We start from the raw sequence: 27,270 nt of genomic DNA on the forward strand, positions 1-27,270 counted from the left end.
CACAAGGCCTTTAATTGTGTCTGTGGGAATTTGTGCCCATGTGGATCAATGATCCAATTATTCCAATGGTGTTCAGTGGGGTTGGAGTGGATGTTGAGGCTTTGTGAAGGCCTCTCCACACCCACACTCATAAAATCATGTATTTATGGGTCTTTTTCAAACCGTCGCCAGAAACTTGGACGCTCTTTGGATTTTAACACCCTGAAACACCCATAGCTAACAAGTTGGGTTTCCTCATACCCCAAAATTACAAATCCACAGTATTTTGCCTTTTTATTTCCATTCAGATCACATGACTCTGGTTTTATTAGATTTATATGTACTCCTGCTTACCTGGTTGCGTTCAGACATGAGGAAGTCCAGTCGTGCTCCTGGCAGGCCAAGCTCGATGAAGGTCTTCACAAGACGCAGGTCTGCACTGTTACCTAAAACCACACCCGTACAGAATTCATTCATTCATTCATTCATATATTTGTTCATTCATTGTCTGTTTTACCACCACTTTAGCCTAATCAGGGTCGATTCACTGGATGTAAGGCAGGAAACACCCTGGACAGGTCGCCAGTCCATCACAGGACAACCCATACTAGATGTTAAAAAAATAATTATAATAAGCCTTTAATTAAGGTCAGGAAAAATATTCAAAAAGACTTTAATAGTTCGGGTGGTGCAGCGGTCATAAATTACGACCTACTACAGCTGGGGTCCAGGCTTCTACGTATTCACCCACTGTGTTATTGGCTGGTTGGCGTTTACACACAGACATGACTGACTGTGTTTCATAATGGGAGATTGATGAGGAGGCTTGTGATGGATCAGTGTTCTACTGCACTGGACTTCCAATGATTCCAGAGAACCTGGACCTACAGCGGCCCTGATCAGGATAATGAATGAGTGAATCAATAAGTTGTTTAGATAACTTGACATGTACCAGTTAATTACAGTGCCTTGCAAAAGTATTCAGCCCCCTTGAACTTTTCAACCTTTTGCCACATTTCAGGCTTCAAACATAACGATATGAAATTGTAATTTTTTGTGAAGAATCAACAACAAGTGGGACACAATCGTGAAGTGGAACGAAATTTATTGGATATTTTAAACTTTTTTTAGAAATAAAAAACTAAAAAGTGGGGCGTGCAATATTATTCAGCCCCTTTACTTTCAGTGCAGCAAACTCACTCCAGAAGTTCAGTGAGGATCTCTGAATGATCCAATGTTGACCTAAATGACTGATGGTGATAAATAGAATCCACCTGTGTGTAATCAAGTCTCCGTATAAATGCACCTGCTCTGTGACAGTCTCAGAGTTCTGTTTAAAGCGCAGAGAGCATCATGAAGACCAAGGAACACACCAGGCAGGTCCGAGATACTGTTGTGGAGAAGTTTAAAGCCGGATTTGGATACAAAAAGATTTCCCAAGCTTTAAACATCTCAAGGAGCACTGTGCAAGCGATCATATTGAAATGGAAGGAGTATCAGACCACTGCAAATCTACCAAGACCCGGCCGTCCCTCTAAACTTTCAGCTCAAACAAGGAGAAGACTGATCAGAGATGCAGCCAGGAGGCCCATGATCACTCTGAATGAACTGCAGAGATCTACAGCTGAGGTGGGAGACTGTCCATAGGACACAATCAGTCGTACACTGCACAAATCTGGCCTTTATGGAAGAGTGGCAAGAAGAAAGCCATTTCTCAAAGATATCTATAAAAAGTCACCTGGGAGACACACCAAGCATGTGGAAGAAGGTGCTCTGGTCAGATGAAACCAAAATCGAACTTTTTGGCCACAATGCAAAACGTTATGTTTGGCGTAAAAGCAACACAGCTCATCACCCTGAACACACCATCCCCACTGTCAAACATGGTGGTGGCAGCATCATGGTTTGGGCCTGCTTTTCTTTAGCAGGGACAGGGAAGATGGTTAAAATTGATGGGAAGATGGATGGAGCCAAATACAGGACCATTCTGGAAGAAAACCTGTTGCAGTCTGCAAAAGACCTGAGACTGGGACGGAGATTTATCTTCCAACAAGACAATGATCCAAAACATAAAGCAAAATCTACAATGGAATGGTTCACAAATAAACGTATCCAGGTGTTAGAATGGCCAAGTCAAAGTCCAGACCTGAATCCCATCGAGAATCTGTGGAAAGAGCTGAAAACTGCTGTTCACAAACGCTCTCCATCCAACCTCACTGAGCTCGAGCTGTTTTGCAAGGAAGATTTCTGTCTCGATGTGCAAAACTGATAGAGACATACCCCAAGCGACTTGCAGCTGTAATCGCAGCAAAAGGAGGCGCTACAAAGTATTAACGCAAGGGGGCTGAATAATATTGCACGCCCCACTTTTCAGTTTTTTATTTCTAAAAAAAGTTTAAAATATCCAATAAATTTCGTTCCACTTCACGATTGTGTCCCACTTGTTGTTGATTCTTCACAAAAAATTACAATTTCATATCGTTATGTTTGAAGCCTGAAATGTGGCAAAAGGTTGAAAAGTTCAAGGGGGCTGAATACTTTTGCAAGGCACTGTATAATGTTTCCATGGCACTCCAGAACCAGGACTGGGAACGACTGGGTTCGACAGTATAATATACACCGATCAGCCATAACATTAAAACCACCTCCTTGTTTCTACACTCACTGTCCATTTTATCAGCTCCACTTACCATATAGGAGCACTTTGTAGTTTTACAATTACTGACTGTAGTCCATCTGTTTCTCCTTTCATGCTGTTCTTCAATGGTCAGGACCCCCACAGAGCAGGTATTATTTAGGTGGTGGATCATTCTCAGCACTGCAGTGACACTGACATGGTGGTGGTGTGTTAGTGTGTGTTGTGCTGGTATGAGTGGATCAGACACAGCAGCGCTGCTGGAGTTTTTAAATACCGTGTCCACTCACTGTCCACTCTATTAGACACTCCTACCTAGTTGGTCCACCTTGTAGATGTAAAGTCAGAGACGATCGCTCATCTATTGCTGCTGTTTCAGTCGGTCATCTTCTAGACCTTCATCAGTGGTCACAGGCCGCTGCCCATGGGGCGCTGTTGGCTGGATATTTTTGGTTGGTGGACTATTCTCAGTCCAGCAGTGACAGTAAGGTGTTTAAAAACTCCAGCAGCACTGCTGTGTCTGATCCACTAATACCAGCACAACACACACTAACACACCACCACCATGTCAGTGTCACTGCAGTGCTGAGAATGATCCACCACCTAAATAATACCTGATATGGTGGTCCTGTGGGGGTCCTGACCATTGACGAACAGGGTGAAAGGGGGCTAACAAAGCATGCAGAGAAACAGATGGACTACAGTCAGTAATTGTAGAACTACAAAGTGCTTCTATATGGTGAGTGGAGCTGATAAAATGGACAGTGAGTGTAGAAACAAGGAGGCGGTTTTAATGTTATGGTCGTCTCAAAATCTCTCAGCTAATTATTTTCACTGTGGTGAGCAGTTGGGTTGGACTCTTGGTGGACTGAGTAGCTGACGCATTTGAACCAAACACATTTGTCAGTTCTTGTGTTTCCTGATGACCCTGTTGCGTGGAGTCCAGTAATGCAGTCGCCTGTCTATCTGCAAGTCTTGCTTTGAGCTGCAGATTACGCTTTGGTTTCATTTTGTTTACTTCTCATGTTCTGTTTTCATTTCTTTTGTTCTACCTTGGTTAAATCTGCACTTGGGTTCATCTGCTTGGTATCGTAGGTCCGGCTTACATCGAGCACGTCATTCATGAGGTCTTTTATATAATAAAGGTACTTACCATCTAAACCGTGGACACACACTACCAGGTGGATCCCATCCTCAAACTCCTCCTCTTCCTCTTCGGGTGGAAAGTACGGGTGGTCAGAGGCCAGGAGGGGAAGGTCGCTGTAAAGATTCGCTCTGATTGATAACTTCTCCATAAACGCCTCTTTAGCTTTATAAAAACTGTAACACAAAACAGAGCAATCTTGGGATTCAAACAAACATACAGCACCTTAGAGTAATTATCGGCTCATCTGTCTGGTGCATTCATTATAAGTGACACAATTACGACCTCTGCTGGCTGATCAGTGGTGCTGCACAGAGACGGGGGATAATGGGGATCAGTGTGCGACTCTTTGTACGTGATACCAAGCCCAATATGAACTCATCTCGTACAGGTGAAAAAAGATGTGGTCGGCTAGTGCACACGTGTCTGAGGGGGCGTGTGTTAGATACGGCTCTCCTCGATCTGAGTGGAGGTCAGCAACAGTAAAGAGGAAGAAAAATGCAACAGGATGATTGGATACGACTAGATTGGGAGGGGAAAAAAAAGTGTGATATAATAATAATGCTTCCAATCTTTCAATCTAGTCATTTCCAATTCCCCCCCTGCAACACATGTCCAATCTGCAGCTGCTTCTTATTACCTGCAAGTGTTGGGTGCCGTGGACGGCACTGTGGCTCAGTGGGTAGCACTGTCGCCTCACAGTAAGAAGGTCCTGGGTTCGATCCCCAGGCGGGGCGGTCTGGGTCCTTTCTGTGAGGAGTTTGCATGCTTGGGTTTCCTCCGGGAGCTCCGGTTTCCTCCCACAGTCCAAAGACATGCAGTCAGGTTAATTGGAGACACTGAATTGCCCTATAGGTGAATGGGTGTGTGTATGTGTGTGTGTGTCTGCCCTGCGATGGACTGGCGCACCGTCCAGGGTGTTACTGTGTGCCTTGCGCCCACTGAAAAGCTGGGATAGGCTCCAGCACCTCCCCGCGACCCTAATTGGATAAGACAGTGAGTGAGTGAGTAAGTGTAGGGTTCCCACATAGAGCTGTATCATGTACGGAGAGCCACGCTAAGCTCCTTGTGACCCTCCTCCCCCACTGGTGACAGTACAGACCAGTCTCGGAGAATCTGACCTTCTGTCCCTCAAACACGTTCAGTTGTGTCTGTGTGGATGTCCGGCTAGGTCAGTAAGCACGTTAGACCCCTGCTCTACCCAAATGCCCCTAGAGACTGTTGTGGGCTTATTTTTGATCCCTAAACCCTAAAAACACTAAGATTTAACGAAGACTTACTCCAGCATCCTTTCACTGATGTCCTGGTCAGTGCACAGGGAGGAGGACGACGAAGAGATGATTCCGAAAGAGCCCAGAGGTTGATTGGTAATCGGGGAGATGGCTTGTTGGGCAGAGATTCCACTGACCGACGGAGAATCTCGCAGGACGGAGGAGAAGGGCAGGCAGGTCGGAGCGCAGGACACCGACAGGTTCACCACCTCCACCACTTTCTTATTCATGAACGCCAGGCCGGAACTCGGAAGCTGACTGACTCTGGCTTGTCCTTGCATCCTTTTTGGCTCTTGTGATTGGTCTAGAAGCTCTATGGGGTCACCGATGCTCTCTTTAGCTGGGTTGGTGACTGTGTGGAGGTTCTGGTTCCCATTGGTTGGTGTATCTTGGCTTCCAAGATCATCATCATCATCAAGGTCATCTAGCTGTATTTGTTGAAAGCTTACGTCATCATAGCTGTCCTTCAACTCATTTTCATGTTCATGGCATTCAGATTTGCCCAATCTAACGTCGTCTTCAAAAAGATTAGATTCTTTTATGTGCAACAGTCCAAATCCATAATTTTTTGGATTCTCGGGTTGGTCTTCGTCCTTTTCCTGATTGGCCGATTCTAGTCCATCCTCCTCATTGCCACCTTCTGGTTTTTGTCTTATCTGTCCGGCATTCGTCTCTTGACTTGCCTCAGTAATCTCCCCCTGACCGGCCAGGTCCCGGACGACCTCCTGGGCGTCCTCGGGGCTGCTGATCTGTGGAGCCGAGGCGGACTTGGTAAGCGTGTTGAGTTGCCTCTGGCGCTCCTCTTCTTCATCTTCATACGGCAAAGAGCTGATGGAGCTTAACGAGGCCTGAGTAGCGCTAGGTAGGCTTCCGTGACTCTCGGTCTGAAGACCTTCTAGGGAGCTCCGATGCGTCGCTCTCCTACGACAGGGGTGCAGAGGGTCACGATTTCCAGCGACTCCAGAACGGAGCTCTGAGGGCCAGGCCACCGAGCTGGGCTCGCTCTCGATGCCGGAGTCGGAGATCACGGAGGAGGAGCGCTTCATTATCTTCAGTTTGCCCAGGAACCCACCTCTTGGAGGGGTCACAGACAACAAGTGGTCCAGTGGTGTGCTCGGCCGGTCTCCTTTAGAGGTCAGTTTGACGTTTCCACAATCGTTTTGCTTTGCTTGGGTCACTATATTTTCATCTTTACTCCTGAATCCCTTAGAGACTGTTTGACTCTTTGAATCGTCTTGATGACTCGACTTTGAAGCTTCAGAGTCAGCAAGGTCGGTCAATTCCTTGGCATCTGATTGGATAAGAAAAACTTCATGTCCTCTGTACGGGTCAGAATCGGCTGGCCGGACGTTAATATACCTCAAACCAGAATAATCTTGAAGTTCTTCTTCTGTAGACCTATTTGTGTCCGTTTCAGCTCCGTTAGCACCATCTCCAGGTCCGGAGTCTGTTTCAACTCTAGACAGAAATTCAGTTCCAACTTCAGTCCCATCAGGAGCGTCCACATCAACCGTATGTCCATCCCTGCCAGTTACGACGCCCCTCTTCTGACCGATCAGAGCCATGTAGGCTGGCAGGTTGATGTATTCCTCAGAGGCAGGATCCTCGGTGGTTACTGTCGGTGGATCAGGAGTCCCTGCTGTTGATATGACCGTTTGGTCCACCGAGTCTTCGGAATCAGTAGATCGCTGACCAGTGGAGACCGGACGCTTTGACATGTGAGATTTATAATCTGAATAGAAGGAAACAAGTGACATTTAGCAGAGTCTGAGTTATTTATTTATTTATTCATTCATTCATTCATTCATTCATTTATTTATTTATTATCATTTTATTTATTTATTTATTATTATTTTATTTATTATCATTTTATTTATTTATTTATTATCATTTTAAACACAATCAGGCCTCTACCACAGAAAACACACCTTTGTGAGACCTGCACTTCAACTGTTTAACAGTAGATGGCACCAGGACACAGTGTCCTGTATTGGCGAGCTATTGCACCTACATTATTCAAATACATCTGTCTTTCTTTCTTCCTTTCTGTATGTCTGTCTTTCTTTCTGTCTGTGTCTTTCTGCCTGTCTGTCTTTTTTCTTTCTTCAGTTTTGTATGTCTTTCTTTCTCTTTTTTTCTTTCTGTCTTTTTTCTTTCTTTTTTTCTAACAGTCTGTTTTTTTATTTTTCTTTCTTTCTTTGTTGTTTGTTTGTTTGTTTCTTTCTGTCTGTCTGTCTATTTTTCTTTCTTTCTGTCTGTCTTCTTTCTTCGGTTTTGTCTGTCTTTCTATCTTTCTTTGTTTCTTCCTTTCTGTCTGTCTTTCTTTCTTTCTTTCTTTCTTTCTTTCTTTCTGTCTGTCTGTCTGTCTGTCTGTCTGTCTGTCTGTCTGTCTGTCTGTCTGTCTGTCTGTCTGTCTGTCTGTCTGTTTTTTTTTCTTTGGTTTTGTCTGTGTCTTTCTTTCTTTCCTTCATTCTGTCGGTCTGTCTGTCTTTCTTCTTCTTTTGAACGAATCCATGGAGTGGATATGCTTAATAATTTCGGTTCTATTATTAAATAAATTTATTTAAATAATCACATTACACTCTATGTATCCAAAAGTAATTGGACAGCTGACCATGAACTTGTTGGACATCCTAAGTCAAACAGTATTAAAACAGGGTGACCTCTTTATGATCTTTTCAGCTAGAACAACAGCAGCTCTGAGAAGATCTCTGTGGGAATTTGTGCTCAAGAGATGAAAGCATTTGTATGGCTGGGCACTGGGTTTTTTTTTCTGGTCATGCCCGGACAGGAAAGGACCTTCCCTAAACTGTTGCTGCAAAGTTTGAAGCATAGACGAGCTGTTAGCGATTGTTGTGGCTGAAACACTGTGTTGTCTTAATACTTTTGTCCATATAGTGTATATACAGGAGGTTGGAATGTTAGTGATCGTGCAGTTTCATAAACTTCGGTTCCAAAATAGTTGGGACAGTTTACGTTTGTATTCTCCAGAGTTTGATTTATGGTTGGTGAAAAATGTGAGGTTGCACTCATCTCGGCCTCATGTACGTGCTTCAGACTTACCTAAGCAGGGCGTGTCCACGAATCTGTCCTCGAAGATTATGGGCAGGCTGCTGGAGTTGCCGTCTATGTCGAGGCACTCGATGGGCAAAGGTGGCATGAGGCTGAGGTACTCGGAACTCCTCAACTCCACCGCCAGCTGAGCGTGCTTACTGATCCTGAAACCAGGGGGGGTCAGCGGGTGGGGAAGGTAAAACACTGTTAGATATTTAGCTCGGTACTGATACACTCTATAGCCAAAAGTATGTGGACATCTGTTAAACGTTTTGTTGAACACCATTCTGTTTATGCATTTTCCCCCAATTGTCCTCCCAATTTAGTTGTATCCAATTACCTTTACTGCTGCTGACCTTTACTCCTAACCCAGGACTAACACGTGTGCATTAGGTGACCGCTGCTTTTCACCAACACGAGGTGGGTTGATATGGAGATCCGTATCGCGCACGGAGAGACACGTCTCTGTGCAGATGCCATCGATCAGCCAGCAGAGGTCATAATTGCAGCAGTCATGAGGAATCCTTACGACCTTCCCTCCCTCAGGCAAGCCAATCATCATCCGAATAAGCATCCAGAGGCACCCAGTAACAAGTTTGGATAGCGTGGTTTAAAGACCATTCTTTGCTGCATTAACAGCCTTTACTCTTTTTTAATCTTCCACAAGATTTTGACTTGTATCTGTGAGAATTTGTGCCCATATGAGGCTATAAAAGCATTTATAAAGTCAGGCCTGGTGTCTGTGCCTCCAGGTTGTAGCATGTAATTAAATTTCCATCATTAATAAAAAACACGTGTTAACGGAAACCTCTGGACGCAGTAATTAGAAGCGTGTCCACATTCATTTAGCCACACAGTGGTGTTTTGTTATATAGCGATGCTGAATGATTCTTCTTGTATGCGTCCGTGTGTAATTAAACAGGTAGAAAGGAATTGTGGGTACTCACAGCTCCTCTTGGAAGGTGAGAGAAGATTCTTTGGGATGTTCAGTGAAAAAGTAGCTCTCAGAAAATCTCCTGACCTGCAAGAAACAGAAACAGTTACACCATTACACCGTTACACTGTTACACATTACACCGTTACACTGTTTCACCATAACACTGTTACACCGTTACACTGTTACACGTTACACCATTACACTGTTACATCATTACACTATCACGTTACACTGTTACACCATTACACTATTACACAGTTACACGTTACACTGTTACACCATGACACCGTTACACTGTTACAACGCTACACCATTGCACTGTTACACCATGACACCGTTACACCGTTGCACTATTACACCATGACACGTTACACTGTTACACCATTACATCGTTACACTGTTACACCATTGCACTGTTACACCATGACACCGTTACACTGTTACACTGTTACACCATTACACCGCTACACCATTGCACTGTTACACCATGACACCGTTACACTGTTACACCGTTACAAAGAACTCTCTGAGGATGTGAGAAATAGAATTGTTGCTCTCCACAAAGATGGCCTGGGCTATAAGAAGATTGCTAACACCCTGAAACTGAGCTACAGCATGGTGGCCAAGGTCATACAGCGGTTTTCCAGGACAGGTTCCACTCGGAACAGGCTTCGCCAGGGTCGACCGAAGAAGTTGAGTCCACGTGTTCGGCGTCATATCCAGAGGTTGGCTTTAAAAAATAGACACATGAGTGCTGCCAGCATTGCTGCAGAGGTTGAGGTCAGCCTGTCAGTGCTCAGACCATACGCCGCACACTGCATCAACTCGGTCTGCATGGTCGTCATCCCAGAAGGAAGCTGACACACAAGAAAGCCCGCAAACAGTTTGCTGAAGACAAGCAGTCCAAGAACATGGATTACTGGAATGCCCTGTGGTCTGACGAGACCAAGATAAACTTGTTTGGCTCAGATGGTGTCCAGCATGTGTGGCGGCGCCCTGGTGAGAAGTACCAAGACAACTGTATCTTGCCTACAGTCAAGCATGGTGGTGGTAGCATCATGGTCTTGGGCTGCATGAGTGTTGCTGGCACTGGGGAGCTGCAGTTCATTGAGGGAAACATGAATTCCAACATGTACTGTGACATTCTGAAACAGAGCATGATCCCCTCCCTTCGAAAACTGGGCCTCATGGCAGTTTTCCAACAGGATAACAACCCCAAACACAACCTCCAAGATGACAACTGCCTAGCTGAGGAAGCTGAAGGTAAAGGTGATGGACTAAACCCAATGGAGCACCTGTGGCGCATCCTCAAGTGGAAGGTGGAGGAGTTCAAGGTGTCTAACATCCACCAGCTCCGTGATGTCATCATGGAGGAGTGGAAGAGGATTCCAGTAGCAACCTGTGCAGCTCTGGTGAATTCCATGCCCAAGAGGGTTAAGGCAGTGCTGGATAATAATGGTGGTCACACAAAATATTGACACTTTTGGCACAATTTGGACATGTTCACTGTGGGGTGTACTCACTTATGTTGCAGCTATTTAGACATTAATGGCTGTGTGTTGAGTTATTTTCAGAAGACAGTAAATCTACACTGCTGTACAAGTTGTACACTGAATACTCTAAGTTATATCCAAGTTTTATTTCTATAGTGTTGTCCCATGAAAAGATATAATAAAATATTTGCAGAAATGTGAGGGGTGTACTCACTTTTGTGATACACTGTATCTGTCTGTCTGTCTGGGTGTATGTTTGTCTTTCTTTCTTTCTTTATTTACCTTGTTTGTTTATCTATCTGTCTGTCTGTCTTTATGTCTGTCTCTCTTTCTTTCTTTAATAATTAATTAACCTCGTCTGTCTGTCTTATCTTCTGTCTGTCTTTTCATTTTTTTTCTTTTCTGTTTTTCTTTATTTCTTTATTTACCTTATCTGTCTGTCTTTCTTGTTTTTTCTTTCTTTCTTTCCACTGTCAGTCTGTCTTTTCTTTGTTTATTTATTTTGTCTGTCTGTGTTTCTGTCTGCCTGTCTTTCTTTCTTTCTTTGTCTTTCTTTCTGTCTGTTTGTCTGTCTTTTCTTTTTTTACCTTGCCAGTCTGTCTTTTTTTCTGTCTGTCTTTTCTTTCTTTTTTTACCTTGTCTGTTTGTTTATCTGTCTTTCTGTCTGTCTATCTTTTCTTTCTTTTTTCTTTCTTTATTCATTTACCTTGTCTCTCTGCAAGTCTGTCTTTCTGTCTGTCTTTCTTTATTTATTTACCTTGTCTGTCTGTCTTTATATATTAAGTTTGCCTGTCTTTCTTTCTTTCTTTCTTTCTTTCTTTCTGTCTGTCTGTCTGTCTGTCTGTCTGTCTGTCTGTCTGTCTGTCTGTCTGTCTGTCTGTCTTTTTCTTTCTTTCTTTTTTACCTGGTCTGTCTGTCTTTCTTTTTTACCTTGTCTGTCTGTCTGTTTTTCTTTCTTTCTTTCTTTCTTTCTTTCTTTCTTTCTTTTTCTACCTTGTCTGTCTGTCTGTCTTTATTTATTTACTTTGTCTGTCTGTCTGTCTTTCTGATGTTGATGTTCCAGTTCACCTTAGAGCTGTTAAGTGGTGCTGAGGTCAGATCTCTATGCAGGACACTGGAGTTTATAGAACTTGCTCATGCTGGAACAGGGAAGGTCCTTCCCTAAATTGTTGCTATGTTGTTATTCTTCCGCTGTATTACTACTGTATTACTGCTGTATTACTATCTATTATTTCTTGATGGTTGGACTTAGTTAATAAGGTTACACAATGTTCAGGTATCATGGGCAGTGGTCATTTAATGGTTAAGGGACTGGACTAGTGATCATAAGGTTGCTGGTTCAAGCCCCAACACTGTCAAGTTACCATTGTTGTGCCCCTGAGCAAGGCCATCAATTGCATGCATTGTAGTTGGCCACAACTAAGAGTTGCTTTGGAAAAAAGTGTTTATTAATTGCTGTGAATGTAAATATGTCAATATCTTCAGTACAGTAGACGGTCTCCACACCACCAAACATTCATTTTTCATCAACTGTTTTATCCTGGTCAGGGCCACACTGAGAAACACTGAGCAGGGCGGCAACCCAAGCAGGGCCTCAGCCTCCCTTCCCTCAGACACAGCCAATCACGTCTGTGCATGTATATTCATGTCTGTATATAATTTTTTAAATAAAAGGTTGTTAAAGGTTACTCACCCTGAGCTTGTGGTGCTCCTGGGCGAGGTGACTGCGGATGTGTGGGTTTGTTACCGCCACCTTCAAAAACTGAGTCCAAAACGATGCCAGGTTGGCACAGAGCTGAGAAAGATCATGAGAAATATGCTCGGCTACCTTCTCATGACTGTCCTGCAACTGCAAAAAATAAATAAACCAATAAATAAATAAATAAATAAATAAGTCCAAATACTTTTGTACGTCAGTCTGTACATGAGAAGAAGTAAGACGTCTGGATGTGTGGATATCATAAACATCCTGACCATGCTGAGATCTTTACAGGCTCAGTAGAGAAGTGCTGACCACACTACTGTAACAGGATGCTGTACAAACCTGCAGCTGGACGCTGAGCTGCTCCAGTGTTTTCTGTATCTGAACGTCTTCTGCAAAACAAAAATACTAATCAATTCAAGTGTAAAGATGTGAATGTGGTGTGAATGGTGTGTGAATGTGGTGTGAATGTTCAGCAAATGTGTAAATGCTATAAATGTGTATACATTTAGTGGATGTTGTGTAATGTGTAAATGATGTGCAATTATAGTGTACTGTGTAAATGCTATAAATGTTGTGTGAACGGTTTGTGAATGTTGTGTAAATGCTATAAACGTGTAAATGCTATAAACGTTGTTTGAACGCGTGAATGGTTTGTGAATGTTGTGTGAAGTGCTGTGCCATGTGTAAATGCTATACATGTTGTTTGAATGTTGCGTGAATGTTGTGCAAATGTTGCATGAATGTTGTGTGGACGTGTAAGTGCTGCTTAATGTGTAAATACAACAAATGTCTGAACGTTGTGAATGTTTTGTAATGTGTAAATGCTTTAAACGCTGTGTGAACGTTGTATGAACATTGTATACACGTTGTGGGAATGTTGTGTAATCTGTAAATGCTCTGAACGTTGTGTGAATGTTGTGTAATGTGTAAATGTTCTAAATGTTGTGTGAACATTGTGTGAACATAGTGTGAATGTTTTGTGAATGTTGTGTAATGTGTAAATGCTTTATACGTTGTGTAAACGTTGTATGAACGTTGTATAAACGTTGTATATATAAATCATATGATATATGAATCAATGTATGAACGTTGTGTGAACGTTTTGTGAATGTTGTGTAGAGTGAATGCTGTAAACGTGTGAACGATGTATGAACGTTGTGTGAATGTTGTATGAACATTGTGTGAACGTTGTATAAATGTTGTGTAAGCAAAGAGTATTATGTAAATGCTATAAACGCTGAGTGAACATTGTGTGAACAGTTTGTGAATGTTGTGTAATGTGTAAATGCTTTGAATGTTGTGTGAATGTTGTATGAATGTTGTGTGGATGTTGTGTGAATGTTGTGTAAGGTGTAAATGCTATAAACATTGTGTGAACGATGTATGAACGTTGTGTGAACGTTGTATGAATGTTGTGTAAGCACAGAGTATTGTGTAAATGCTTTAAACATTGTGTGATTGATATATGAATTAATGTATGAACGTTGTGTGAATGTTGTGTGAATGTTGTGTGAATGTTTTGTGAATGTTGTGTAATGTGTAAATGCTATAAACGTTGTGTGATTGATATATGAATCAATGTATGAACGTTGTGTGAACATTGTGTGAATGTTGTATGAATGTTGTGTAAGCAAAGAGTATTATGTAAATGCTATAAACGCTGTGTGAACATTGTGTGAGCGGTGCTTTGCACGTTGTGTGAACGTTGTATGAATGTTGTGTGAACGTTTTGTAAATGTTGTGTAGGGTGTAAATGCTATAAACATTGTGTGACAATGTATGAACGTTGTATGAACATTGTATAAACGTTGTGTGAACGGTTTGTGAATGCTATAAATGTTGAGTGAATGTTGTGTGAACACTGTAATATGTAAATGCTATAAATGTTTTATAAACGTTGTGTGAACGTTGCGTTAGTGCACCTAAGCTGATGTGCTGCAGTTGAGGTATTTCCTTCATCAGCGCCGTGTAGTAAAGGCTCAGTCCTTTATGAGCCACCAGTAGGAGGCGACAGAGAGTCCAGTGCCACGTATGAGCTCGCTGCAGGCAGTTCTCCGACGGTACGTAAAAACTCCCCTGTATACACACACACCCACCCACACACACACACACACACACACAGATACAGGCTGGAGGTCAGGTTTTACTGTCTCCTGTTAAAATTCTGCTCTGTCATTTCCTTCCTGACAGAACACGACAGCTTTTCATAAAACATCCAACAAAGCACAACAAGAACGTTCGGCTTCACTGAACACACCGATCATTAGAAATAAATAATAACAATAATAACAAATAAAAACAGTTCAAGTCTAGATTCATGTTTAGAACAGTAGATGTAATGTTTAGAGCACAGCCATCATGTGAGACATGAAAGCTTATTACATCTAGGAACAATTGTTCTTCCCCAAATCTGGTCGTATCCATTTCCCTGGTTGCAGACCACCCTAACACACAACCTGACACGTGTGCATTGGTCAACCGCTTCTTTTCCCCTGCACGATGCCTGGTTTTACCATTTTGCCATTTAACAGCAATGGTGTGTTAATACATTCTTCTCTATAAATGAAAATATTAGTGATGAAGGTAAAAAAAATGAGGACACATGCTCATTCTTTATGTGCTACAACATGTGGTTTTGTAGACGCAGTGTGTGTGTGTGTGTGTGTGTGCTTGACTGGCCTGCCTGCAGTCCAGATCTGTCTCCAATTGAAAATATACGGCGCATCACGAAGAGGAGAATCAGACGACGGTGAGCGCGGACTGTTGAGCAGCTGAAGCCTCGTATCGAGACAACAATGAGTGTCCTCAGTTCTCAAACTTTTATTATTGAGGCTTTATCGACCAACAACTCTTGACTGAATGGACACAAATTCCCATACACAGACATACTTCTGCTTGACTTTGGAAGTGTGTAAAGTACATGTTAGCGTGGACGTGTGTGCACACGCGTGTGAGCGTGTCAGCTGAAGAACACGTGTTTTTATGTGAACGTCTCTGTAATGTAGCTGTAAGGTAGTAAAAACGTAGAACAGATCTCTCATCATACTTCAGATAGCTCTGTAATTACATGTTGTGTTAGAACTCCCATCTGCAAGGTCACAAACCTGCAACACCTACCTCACCATGCTAATGGTTATGAACTCCACGTTTATTATTCTCTGTGTGTCCGAACCAGTGGCGGCTGCTGGTCTTTCAAAGAGGGGAAGCTCATTGTCGACTTACATCATAAAATTTGTCAATTTATTTATACATAAATTCTGCCCTCCGTTCCTTCTCAAGAAAATGGCCTGAAATGGGTTACAGTTTGTCTTTCGACTTCACTCGCAAAATCCGCGATGGGACTGAAGCTCCCAGTGATTAAGTGAAGGTGTAGATCTCAAAATAGCTGTCAATCAAAACGGGATTCAGCCTTTCGACTGATCCTCCAATCATCTTGCAGAAGCTCAGCGTCCAGATCCGCCCACAGCTCCATTCACCCCCAGAGACGCTCAGCGTCCGGGGGCGGGACAAAATCGTGGCATTTATCCAATGACCGGCGAGTTTCAAAGCAATGAAAAAAAACGTTCCATCCAGCCCCATAGAAGTGAATAGACGCTCAGCTTCTACGGGCAAATGCATTGACGCTCCGGGAATGTGTGAGAAGTAGCTGATTCTGAACGAACTCGTCTTCAAGATGAACGTGTTCTAACACATTTGTAGTCAATGAAATGTTAACACAACTGTACATATTTGACTATTTAATTTTTGACATTTTAGAGGAAGCTGAGCTTCCCTAGCAGTCTTAGAGAAATCGCCACTGGTCCGAACTGATTTAAAGTGGTGGTCAAAATATTAATATCTGGTAAATTTTTATCCTCTCTATTAATAAATGGAATCTGGTGACTGATATATAGTACAGAGTAACAAATGGAACACAGTCAGTAATTGTATATCCACAGAGTTCAGCATCTTTCCGATGGGTAAACAAGTACTGACTGTTTTTATGTGTTACTTTGCACTAAGTATCAACCTAAACATTTAAAATAATAATGGAAAGAAAAACCCACCCAGCCCAAGTACAGTATCAGACACAAAGTCGCTCAGATTTCAAGTTTTCTTGATTTTATATTTAAAATAATCAAATCCTTAACAGAGGGGGTGAAAAATTCTTCTTTTATTTTGTTTTTAAGTTAAAATGCATGTTTCTTTTTGCATATCAAAAACAACAATTATAAAACATAACAAATACTGTATATTATTATTATTATTATTATTATTATTATTTTAATTTATTATTATTGTTGTTATTTTTATTATTATTATTTTAATCATTATCTTCATAATTTATTATTATATTATTATCACTATTATTATTATTTTAATCACGATCTTCACAATTTATCATTATCATTATTATTTTTTATTTTATTTATTATTATTATTTTAATCATTATCTTCATAATTTATTATTATTATTATTAATATTAGTATTATTATTATTCTAATCATTATCTTTATATTTTATTATTATTATTAATATTATTATTATTTTAATCATTATCTTCATAATACTTTATTATTATTATTATTATTATTATTATTGTTATTTTCTATTTTTTTATTATTATAATTGCTATTTTTTAATTCATTATTATTATTATTATTATTATTATTGTTGTTGTTGTTTTGTTGTTGTTGTTTTGTTATTGTTGTTGTTTTATTTATTATTATTATTAAAAACAATGATTTAATCCCGTGGGGGTGTGTGTGTGTGTGGGGGGGGGGGGTGTTCCCGTGTTACCCTGTACTCTACACCAGCAAGCTCATGGTCAGGTGAATGTCAGAACAGAGGGAAATCAAGGCGTCCCCCCAGCGGATATGTAAGAATGTACCTGCCCCTCTGAGACTATCTCCAACAGACATTTATTGTCAAATAGTTTATGTTGACACTAGGAAAACATCCATCACTGCTCACAATCATACCTGCAACAAATCAACTACCATGTATTCATGTACATCCAGTCCATATCCTGGTACTGCTCAGAACAATGAGAGTGCAGAAGGTGTGTTAGTGCTGCAGTGCATCAGTGGCAGCAGCACAACTCATTAATCTTCTGCTCCGTATGACAAAACTCACGCTGCTTTTACTCAGCTGGATAAAACCACAGAAACCTCTAATGTGACTCACAGACTGAGTTACATTCATCTGCTACACTCAGCACACACTGATAACTAAATCATCTATGATCAGGGTCACAGTGGGGTAGGAGCCTATATCTATATAAACACTAGGTACACAGCAGGAATATTACCAGGAGAGAATGCCAGGCCACAGCATCACTCATTCACTTACTCACTCACTCACTCATTCACTCACTGACTCACTCACTCACCTACTCACTCACTCATTCACTCACTCACTGACTCACTCACTCATTCACTCACTGACTCACTGACTCACTCACTCACCTACTCACTCACTCATTCACTCACTGACTCACTCACTCATTTACTCACTCACTCATTCACTCACTCACTCATTTACTCACTCACTCATTCACTCACTCACTCATTCACTCACTGACTCACTCACTCATTTACTCACTCACTCACTCGCTCACTCACTCACTCACTCATTCACTCACTCACTCATTCACTGACTCACTCATTCACTGACTCACTCACTCGCTCGCTCACTCACTCACTCACTCACTCATTCACTCACTCATTCACTCACTCACTCATTCACTGACTCACTCATTCACTGACTCGCTCACTCACTCACTCATTCACTGACTCACTCATTCCCTTACTCAGTGACTCACTGACTCACTCACTCACTCATTCACTGACTCACTCATTCCCTTACTCAGTGACTCACTGACTCACTCACTCATTCACTGACTCACTCATTCCCTTACTCAGTGACTCAGTGACTCACTCACTCACTCATTCACTGACTCACTCATTCCCTTACTCAGTGACTCACTCATTCACACTCAATGACGGACTCATTCACTCAATGACGGACTCATTTACTTACTAACTCACTCACTCATTCACAGACTCACTCACTCATTCACTCACTCAATGGCTCACTGAATAACTCACTTACTCACTCTGTACAGAATTGTCTTCTCTGTGGTTCTTTATGGATGTAAAAACTAAAAAGATAAAAGCGAGAAGGAAGAAGGATGATCGCCAAAAGTCAGACTCAACCTGACAATAATAATAACAGTAATAATAATAATAATAATAATAATATTAATAATAATAGTTTGTTATTTTTTCTGTTTTATTATTATTATTATTATTATTATTATTTAGTTATTTTATTTATGTTTATAATAATAATATTAATAATATACAGGGTGTCCCAAACGGCGTCAAGTCACATGATCTTGGCGGCCAATTCCCATTTTTAATGTGAATTTTTACAATTTCTACGCGTTGTTCGATTGTGTACCTTTTTATGATTTAACATCAACGTTTATCAATGACAGCAATTAAAAAATCTTGAACTCAGGTTTTGCCGCGAAAAAATGGCAGCAAATTTAAAATGTCAGTTCATTTTGGGACACCCTGTATTATATCATCATCATTGTTGTTATTATTAATATTATTATTAGTTTTATTATTACTATAATTATTATTATTATAATTCTTTTAATAATAATAATAATAATAATAAAATAATAATAAGAATATTATTATTATTACTATTATTATGTGTGGGGGTAGTGCAGCAGTATGTTTCCTTAGCACACTGCTCTTGGGATCCAGGGTTCGAATCATCAAGTGCTATTGGCCAGTTAGGCGTCTACATACAAACATGATTGGCTACGTTAGACAGGAGGATTGTTGAGGCCCTGTGATGATTTGGCATCCTGGCCACGGTATTAAGGGCAGCACATCAAATAAGTTGGTAGTGTGGATGCAGCACAACCCCAAGCTGTAATTACCTAGGTTCAAACCTGGCCTTTTGTGTTGTAGTGGCTAGAAGTGGCAAGATAGTGTGACCAGGCCAGTGAAAGCTGAAAGACTTAAAGCTAAATCTATACCTATATATTTATATTTTATTTTAAGTAATAGTAATATAGGTATAAAATAGTATATAAGTAAAATACACCAATCACCCATAACATTAAAACCGCCTCCTTGTTTCTACACACACTGTCCATTTTATCAGCTCCACTTACCATATAGAAGCACTTTCTAGTTCTACAATTACTGACTGTAGTCCATTTGTTTCTCTGTATGCTTTGTTAGCCCCCTTTCATGCTGTTCTTCAATGGTCAGGACTCTCACAGGACCACCACAGAGCAGGTATTATTCGGGTGTTGGATCATTCTCAGCACTGCAGTGACACTGACATGGTGGTGGTGTGTTAGTTTGTCCAGCCAACAGCGCCCCGTGGGCAGCGTTCTGTGACCACTGATGAAGGTCTAGAAGATGACCAACTCAAACAGCAGCAATAGATGAGCGATCGTCTCTGACTTTACATCTACAAGGTGGACCAACCAGGTAGGAGTGTCTAATAGAGTGGACAGCAAGTGGACACGGTATTAAAAACTCCAGCAGCGCTGCTGTGTCTGATCCACTCGTACCAGCACAACACACACTAACACACCACCACCATGTCAGAGTCACTGCAGTGCTGAGAATCATCCACCACCTAAATAATACCTGCTCTGTGGTGGTCCTGTGGGGGACCTGACCATTGAAGAACAGGGTAAAAGGGGGCTAAAAAAACATGCAGAGAAACAGATGGACTACAGTCAGTAATTGTAGAATTACAAAGTGCTTCTATATAGTAAGTGGAGCTGATAAAATGGAGATGGCTGATCGGTGTAAGTTGGCACATATTCTAAATTATAAAAGAAAATGAAATGGAACAGAAAAAAAAGTGTGAAATGAAGCATCAAGAGGAGACAGAAGGGCTAAAGATCAGTCAAACTGACAAGTTACACACACACACACACACACACACACACACACACATAGTTACACTGCACCACAGTGCGATTGGCACCGATAGACACAGTGAGATCTGAGATGTTTGCTCTGTGGGTTTTTTCCTGCAGCTATGAGACTGTTAAGGAAAAGCTTGTTACACACACACACACACACACACACACACACTCCAGGCTAAACACGGCGCTTATTAAAGCACCCTGCGGGGGGCGCGTTAACAGGAACCGTGCTGCGCCCGTGCTGAGGCCGTTTTACATGTTTAACATTTACTACCCCGATGGAACTGGCCTCAGGGGAACCATAACCACCCGTCAGCCAATCGGGAACGAGAGAAGCCGCGTGTCGTCCAATTAGAAAATGATAAAGCGTGTGGGGAAAATATAAGTATGAGTGTTTGATAGCGCTTTTATTTTTCTCTTCCCACATGCAGTGCCAGAGCCGAGACAAAAATCCTGACTGTGCAACTTTTTTAAAAGGGAATTTTTAGCCGAGTGTTTTGCTGGGATTTGCAGCTCAAAACAGTTTTCATGCACTCGTAGGAATGTACAGGGGAGTCTTAGGACCTTCACACATTTGGTGGTGCTGCATTTTGCCCAGTGAATCACACCCCAGCCCAGTGAAATTTCAGTTCTGCTTCTCCGTTCCTAAATGTTATAAACCTTTATTATTTATTATTGTGAACAAAGGATATGTATCTGCCAGGACCTGTCTACGTTACTACGTCACATATCATCACACCTAAAGAGCATGGCTAATCTTAATAAAACAAAACAGCAAGGCTGATAGAAAAAGAAGACTGATATGCTGATTTCCTATTGATTTTCATAAATATTCATAAATATAAACACACAGTTTTATGTGTTGATTTTGTTTATTGAATCCGCTTTCATTTAGCATGTTGCTGCTTGGACTAGTTTTCTCAGAGATGACTCACAGATTAATATTTATTACAGTTCCTAAAATGGATATTTAAAAGTTTATTTTAGTCTGTTTACTTTGTAAACGTTCAGTTAACACTTACACTAAACATTTGACATTTTAGAGAAATCAATAAGAACCGGAAAACAAAAACATCCGCAGCCCTGCAATGGAGAAAGTGGACATAACAGGGACGGAGCAGAACTGAGAACTGGTGTCTCAATAAGTGCTTTTCCACCAAAAGAACTCTTTCTTCGAACCTTGGTGTTTTGTGAAGAAACGACCCACGTTTCCACCAGTTTTTGGAAACCAAGCCTGCGTCATCAACGGTGGGCGTTACACAACGAAAGTAACGAGCGGTAACATGATGGTGGAGCGTGTAGATTATCTGTGAGGATTTGTGCTGTTGTTACAGATATAAAAACCAATCCACTATTGGTGATACGAAGACATAGAAGGCGACTCGGTTCCTCGTGTTTGTTGCCATTGTTGCTTTCTTTAGTGCGTTCACATGAGAAGCTCTTTGTGCTTAACTCTCGGCGCAAATATCCGCTTTGCTCAGAGCTCGGGTAAAACATCACCAAAGTGACCACGACATGAACCATTTGTGTGAAATAACCATCAAATCCACTCCAGAAGTGTCCACATGCATCTGTGTTTAGCTGGATTTACTTCACTGTGTTTAAACTGTTTAACAGTTTAAACTTTTAAACTTGTTTTACAGCTCGGGGTTCCAAGTAGGGCTGGGCGATATTGCAAAAAAATAAAATCTCGATTATTTTTAAATGTATTACCGATTCTCGATTCCGATTGCGATCCACCTATAATTATTCTTTCAAGGGACTCAAACTTTATAACAATAACGATATAACAATAATTAACAATAACTAAAACAAAATAATAAATAAACTTAATTAGCTATATCCTTTTTAAGAATAGCTCACAAACAACTCACTTTAAATTATGAAAAGTGCAAAACCACAAAAAGTTCTTTACAGGTTTTTTAAAAGGAACACAAGCCTATTTGATTTCGTCCTCTTGTAATTGGGGGATGGATGGAGGTGGCACAGTCTGTTTTTAACAATATGGACTACAATTCCCAGGCTCCCACGGACTCTCACGTGACTATCACATGTCCCCGGTCAGCCAATCCTGATCGCTCCTCTTCAGCTGTGTTCGATTCCATGAATCTTATTTAAACTTTTTTTGTTTGTCTCGTTGCGAAGAATTGCCGTCTGTGTTTGTGCGCATACCGAGCGGTCCTTATTTCTGAATCTAGCCGTTACCGTTACCGTTTTTGCCTGCGCCCTTTGGTTTTCTCTGCCTGTCTGTTTATCCTCTGGTTTTGGACTTTGCCTAATTTTGTACCCTGATTTTGGATTGCCCTTTTGATATCAAATTTTCCTTGATATATATTCCGCGAGCATCTGGTCAGTTTCTGCGTCGTGACATGTTGGAATAGCTTAACGTAAAAAAAGCCTTATTGTTCATGTTAAGTGTTGTTCATACTGTCTGGGTCACTTTTACCACGTCATATTAAACAGTTCGTCTCACTGAAGGAGCTTTGGAAATAACAGCGGCAAACTGGGTCAAAGTTCAATGAAGTGAACTTTAAAAGATGGAAGTGCAGCGTCAAGCTCTGCAGGAAACAACGACACAGCCAGCGCAAAGGGGGTTTTGCTGCTTCTCATGTAAATGCGCCTTTACTTCTACAACATGACACGCCCACAGATGACTTTACGGTTCACGCTGAAAAAACAGGCATTCCGTGGTGCCAGCTTCGAACGCATGTTCTCAGTCTGAGGCGTCTTTTTTAATGTAAACACACCGGAACCCATCTGCGTCGGTGGAAAAGGGGTAAGAGTGACAGGCTGCTCCGGCCATCTGCGACAGCTTAGCTCTCTAAATAGAGGACAGAGGGAACCCTCAGAACAAGCTCGGGATTGCAATACACAGGCGGCACCCCAACTTGATCAAGCTGCGTGGATTTGAAAGAGGGGTCCAAGTGGGCTCTAAAAAAGCGTTGTTACAACGCAGCTCATCCCTCAGCAACACCAGGTGAGTTTCCAAAAAGTAAGGGAAGTGTGCTGGCATCCAGACTGGTGCAAGCGCGGTATCACAGTTTCAAAGAACTAGCAGATTACCAAGCACAGGAGCTGGCAAGTCTGTGAGAGAGAAGCCGTGATATATAGAACCACTCCCACCTGGAGCGCATTAATACTCTGTGAAGAGGAAACAACATGTCAATCATCTGCGCCTCCATGCACCTCCTGATCAGGGTCGTAGTCATGAATTGAAAATTGGGGGCAGATCTTACGCAATTGTGGAGGGGGGGCATTCTAAAACATTCCTGCGGTATCAACAACTGATGGGAACACTGACAGATTTCAATGTTACACAAAGCTTGTGAGTGAAATATGTTTGTTCAGCATTTTTACATCAGTATATTGGGGGGGGGCATATTGAGCATATCTGCCCCCCCCCCCCAATATATACTGTGATTACAGCCTAGCTTTAAATACTTTCTACAGCGAGCGCAGCTTAAGAATAAAACTTGGGGAAAGCCCAGGTGAAATAGCGAGATATTACCCTAGCACACCAGCGCTGGGATTCTGAACTTTCTGAGTTTAAATCTCAGATCTGCTACCAGTCGGCTGGGCGCCCCCTAGCCGGCACAATTGGCAGTGCCTGTAGTAGGCAAAATCGGCCACTAATCTGCTGGGTGAGAAAAGACCAGACTAAAACAGGGGGTAGGGTCTTTAACATTGTGTAAGGACCCTGGTTAGTAGCCTGAGGCGCCTGTACAGAAGTGGAGGATCATGGAGATCAGCGAATCCACCAAAGTACGAGCAAATACAAAGGAGACTCATACATGGTTGAGGTCTCCAGCAGCAGAAGACTAACTGGCTTTGCTAAATTGGGAGAAAAAGGGAGAAAATGCATTAAAAAAAAAATAAAAAAGAATAAACCTTGGTCATAGTTCTAAATGTCCACTTCCATTCCATTCTGGTTGTGGAAAGTGGAAACCTGTCGACCAATAAATGAAATGAAACAAGGTTCTGCAGCCACACCCACCAGTAACCAGACTGAGATAGCATGGTCAGAAGTACAGTGGGGCCAAAAAGTATTTAGTCAGCCACTGATTGTGCAGGTTCTCCTACTTAGAAAGATGAGAGAGGTCTGTAATTTTCATCATAGGTACACTTCAACTATGAGAGACAAAATGAGAAAAAAAAATCCAGGAAATCACATTGTAGGATTTTTAAAGAATTTATTTGTAAATTATGGTGGAAAATAAGTATTTGGTCAATAACAAAAGTTCAACTCAATACTTTGTAACATAACCTTTGTTGGCAGTGACAGAGGTCAAACGTTTCCTGTAAGTCTTCACCAGGTTTGCACACACTGTAGCTGGTATTTTGGCCCATTCCTCCATGCAGATCTCCTCTAGAGCAGTGATGTTTTGGGGCTGTCGCTGGGCAACATGGACTCCACAAATTTTCTATGGGGTTGAGGTCTGGAGACTGGCTAGGCCACTCCAGGACCTTGAAATGCTTTTTACGGAGCCACTCCTTCGTTGCCCGAGCGGTGTGTTTGGGATCATTGTCATGCTGGAAGACCCAGCCACGTTCCATCTTCAATGCTCTCACTGATGGAAGGAGGTTTTGGCTTAAAATCTCACGATACATGGCCCCGTTCATTCTTCCCTTAACACGGATCAGTCGTCCTGTCCCCTTTGCAGAAAAACAGCCCCAAAGCATGATGTTTCCACCCCCATGCTTCACAGTAGGTATGGTGTTCTTGGGTTTTTCTTTTTCCTACAAACACGACGAGTTGAGTTTTTACCAAAAAGTTCCATTTTGGTTTCATCTGACCACATGATATTCTGCCAATCCTCTTCTGGATCATCCATATGCTCTCTGGCAAACTTCAGACGGGCCTGGACATGTACTGGCTTAAGCAGGGGGACACGCCTGGCACTGCAGGATTTGAGTCCCTCTCGGCGTAGTGTGTTACTGATGGTAGCCTTTGTTACTTTGGTCCCAGCTCTCTGCAGGTCATTCATCAGGTCCCTCCGTGTAGTTCTGGGATTTTTGCTCACCGTTCTCATGATCATTTTGGGATGAGATCTTGACCCCAAGGGAGATTATCAATGGTCTTGTATGTCTTCCATTTTCTTACAATTGTTCCCACAGTTGATTTATTCACACCAACCTGCTTGCCTATTGTAGATTCACTCTTCCCAGCCTGGTGCAGGTCTACAATTTTCTTCCTGGTTTCCTTCGACAGCTCTTTGGTCTTGGCCATGGTTGAGTTTGGAGTCTAACTGTTTGAGGCTGTGGACAGGTGTCTTTTATACAGATAACGAGGTCAAACAGGTGCCATTAATACAGGTAACGAGTGGAGGACAGAAGAGCTTCTTAAAGAAGAAGTTACAGGTCTGTGAGAGCCAGAAATCTTGCTTGTTTGTTATTGACCAAATACTTATTTTCCACCATAATTTACAAATAAATTCTTTAAAAATCCTACAATGTGATTTCCTGGATTTTTTTTTCTCATTTTGTCTCTCATAGTTGAAGTGTACCTATGATGAAAATTACAGACCTCTGTCATCTTTCTAAGTAGGATAACTTGCACAATCAGTGGCTGACTAAATACTTTTTGACCCCACTGTAGCTTTGGTATAGCAGTGAAGATCTCAGGATCTCCATCAGAACCAGATCAGAACCCGAGGACGCTGGACCGGCTCTGTTATCGAGCTGCAGCAGCAGAAGGTTAATTGGAGCTTAGCCAGTGACGCCAGCTCATTTCCCCAGTGGTTCCAGCTGTTTCATCTGCCCTTAATTATCTATTCCTGGCATGGACAGGAGAATCGCTCGTACTCCCTTCCCTAATGTTCTCTCTCGGTGGAACGCCATGTACACTTGTAGACTGTCTCAGTTTGTTCAGGTTCAATCACCATCAACTTTTCATTTTTTATTCTCTTCTACCTTTAATATCAGCAGTTATCTGGCTGTTTTCCTCTTGGACCCCCTTACCGTGTTCCAATTTCATTTTCTGGGAACCCTTTTAGTGAGGATGACAAAAAGTATCTCATTATACCCTCTATTTTCCTGTATTCCATCATCTCGCAGTCTAAGGGACTCTCAAAAGTCTTAAAAGTTCATTTGTTTGTAAATTTCTTAATTCAAACATTACCTCAGTGAGAACGGGTCGACAGTATCCAGCTCCAAACATCAGATTCTCCACAGACATCGCAGGGGGCGTGGCATCACTCTCTGGAGGACCCTTCCCAAGCCACGCCCCTTTAGTGCTACGTGCAAAGCTAAAATAAAAAAAAGAAAATCATTATCAACTGATTCATCTCTAGTAAGAGTCGACTCTTTTGACTCACAAATGAATCTGTATTTAGTAGCATGGTCAGTTTTTGAAACTGTAAATAAATGTTTTTTAAACTCTTTGCTTATTTGTTAATATGGGCAGTTAAATGGGCAGTTGTAGCCTAGCGGTTAAGATACCGGACTAGTAATCAGAAGGTTGCTGGTTCAAGCCCCACCACTGCCAGGTTGCCACTGTTGGCCCTTGAGCAAGGCCCCTAACCTTCAATCATTTAGACAATATACTGTCACAGTACTGTAAGTCGCTTTGGATAAAAGCGTCTGCTTAAGGCCGAAAATTTAAATAATAATAATAATAATAATAATAATAATAATAATAATAATAAATGTTAATGATAATAAACAAGTAATAATAACAATAATAATAATAATAATAATAATAATGACGACAATAATAATAATAATGATAATAATAACAATAATAATAATAATAAATATATAATAATAATAAAAATACAATAATAATGACAACAATAACAATAATAATAATAACAATAATAACAATAATAACAGTAATAATAATAATAATAATAATAATAATAATTATTATTATTATAATAATATAATAATAATAATATATAATATAATAATAATAATAATAATTCATCCTGGATGTCTTTTGCAGTATCACGGACGTTTTTCTTTGTTGTCCTGATGAGCTTGCTGAGGTCTCAGAAGAAATCCTGGACCATGAGTTTGGACCTTCTGAAATGATACTTCCACTGGCATCTTTAGAAATGTTCAAGGTCTTGGAGATCTTCTACTCATTGACGTTGTGGTAC

General features: G+C 41.4%; 1 protein-coding gene across 1 annotated transcript in view; it reads right to left on the minus strand.

The window, feature by feature from the left end:
• fam135b (family with sequence similarity 135 member B) overlaps window positions 1–27,270 on the minus strand; it is a 105,041-nt gene that overhangs the window by 5,668 nt on the left and 72,103 nt on the right. The window contains exons 7-15 of the mRNA XM_063018054.1: window positions 26,289–26,415; window positions 14,141–14,294; window positions 12,558–12,607; window positions 12,207–12,362; window positions 9,031–9,104; window positions 8,093–8,247; window positions 5,039–6,761; window positions 3,768–3,934; window positions 334–425 (exon numbers count right to left, since the gene is read on the minus strand). Of these exons, the coding sequence (XP_062874124.1) occupies window positions 334–425; window positions 3,768–3,934; window positions 5,039–6,761; window positions 8,093–8,247; window positions 9,031–9,104; window positions 12,207–12,362; window positions 12,558–12,607; window positions 14,141–14,294; window positions 26,289–26,415 (2,698 nt within the window). The remainder of the gene's footprint in view (window positions 1–333; window positions 426–3,767; window positions 3,935–5,038; window positions 6,762–8,092; window positions 8,248–9,030; window positions 9,105–12,206; window positions 12,363–12,557; window positions 12,608–14,140; window positions 14,295–26,288; window positions 26,416–27,270) is intronic.

Source organism: Trichomycterus rosablanca, chromosome 1 (assembly GCF_030014385.1).
Source record: "Trichomycterus rosablanca isolate fTriRos1 chromosome 1, fTriRos1.hap1, whole genome shotgun sequence".
In the NCBI taxonomy this organism is placed as follows: Eukaryota; Metazoa; Chordata; class Actinopteri; order Siluriformes; family Trichomycteridae; genus Trichomycterus; species Trichomycterus rosablanca.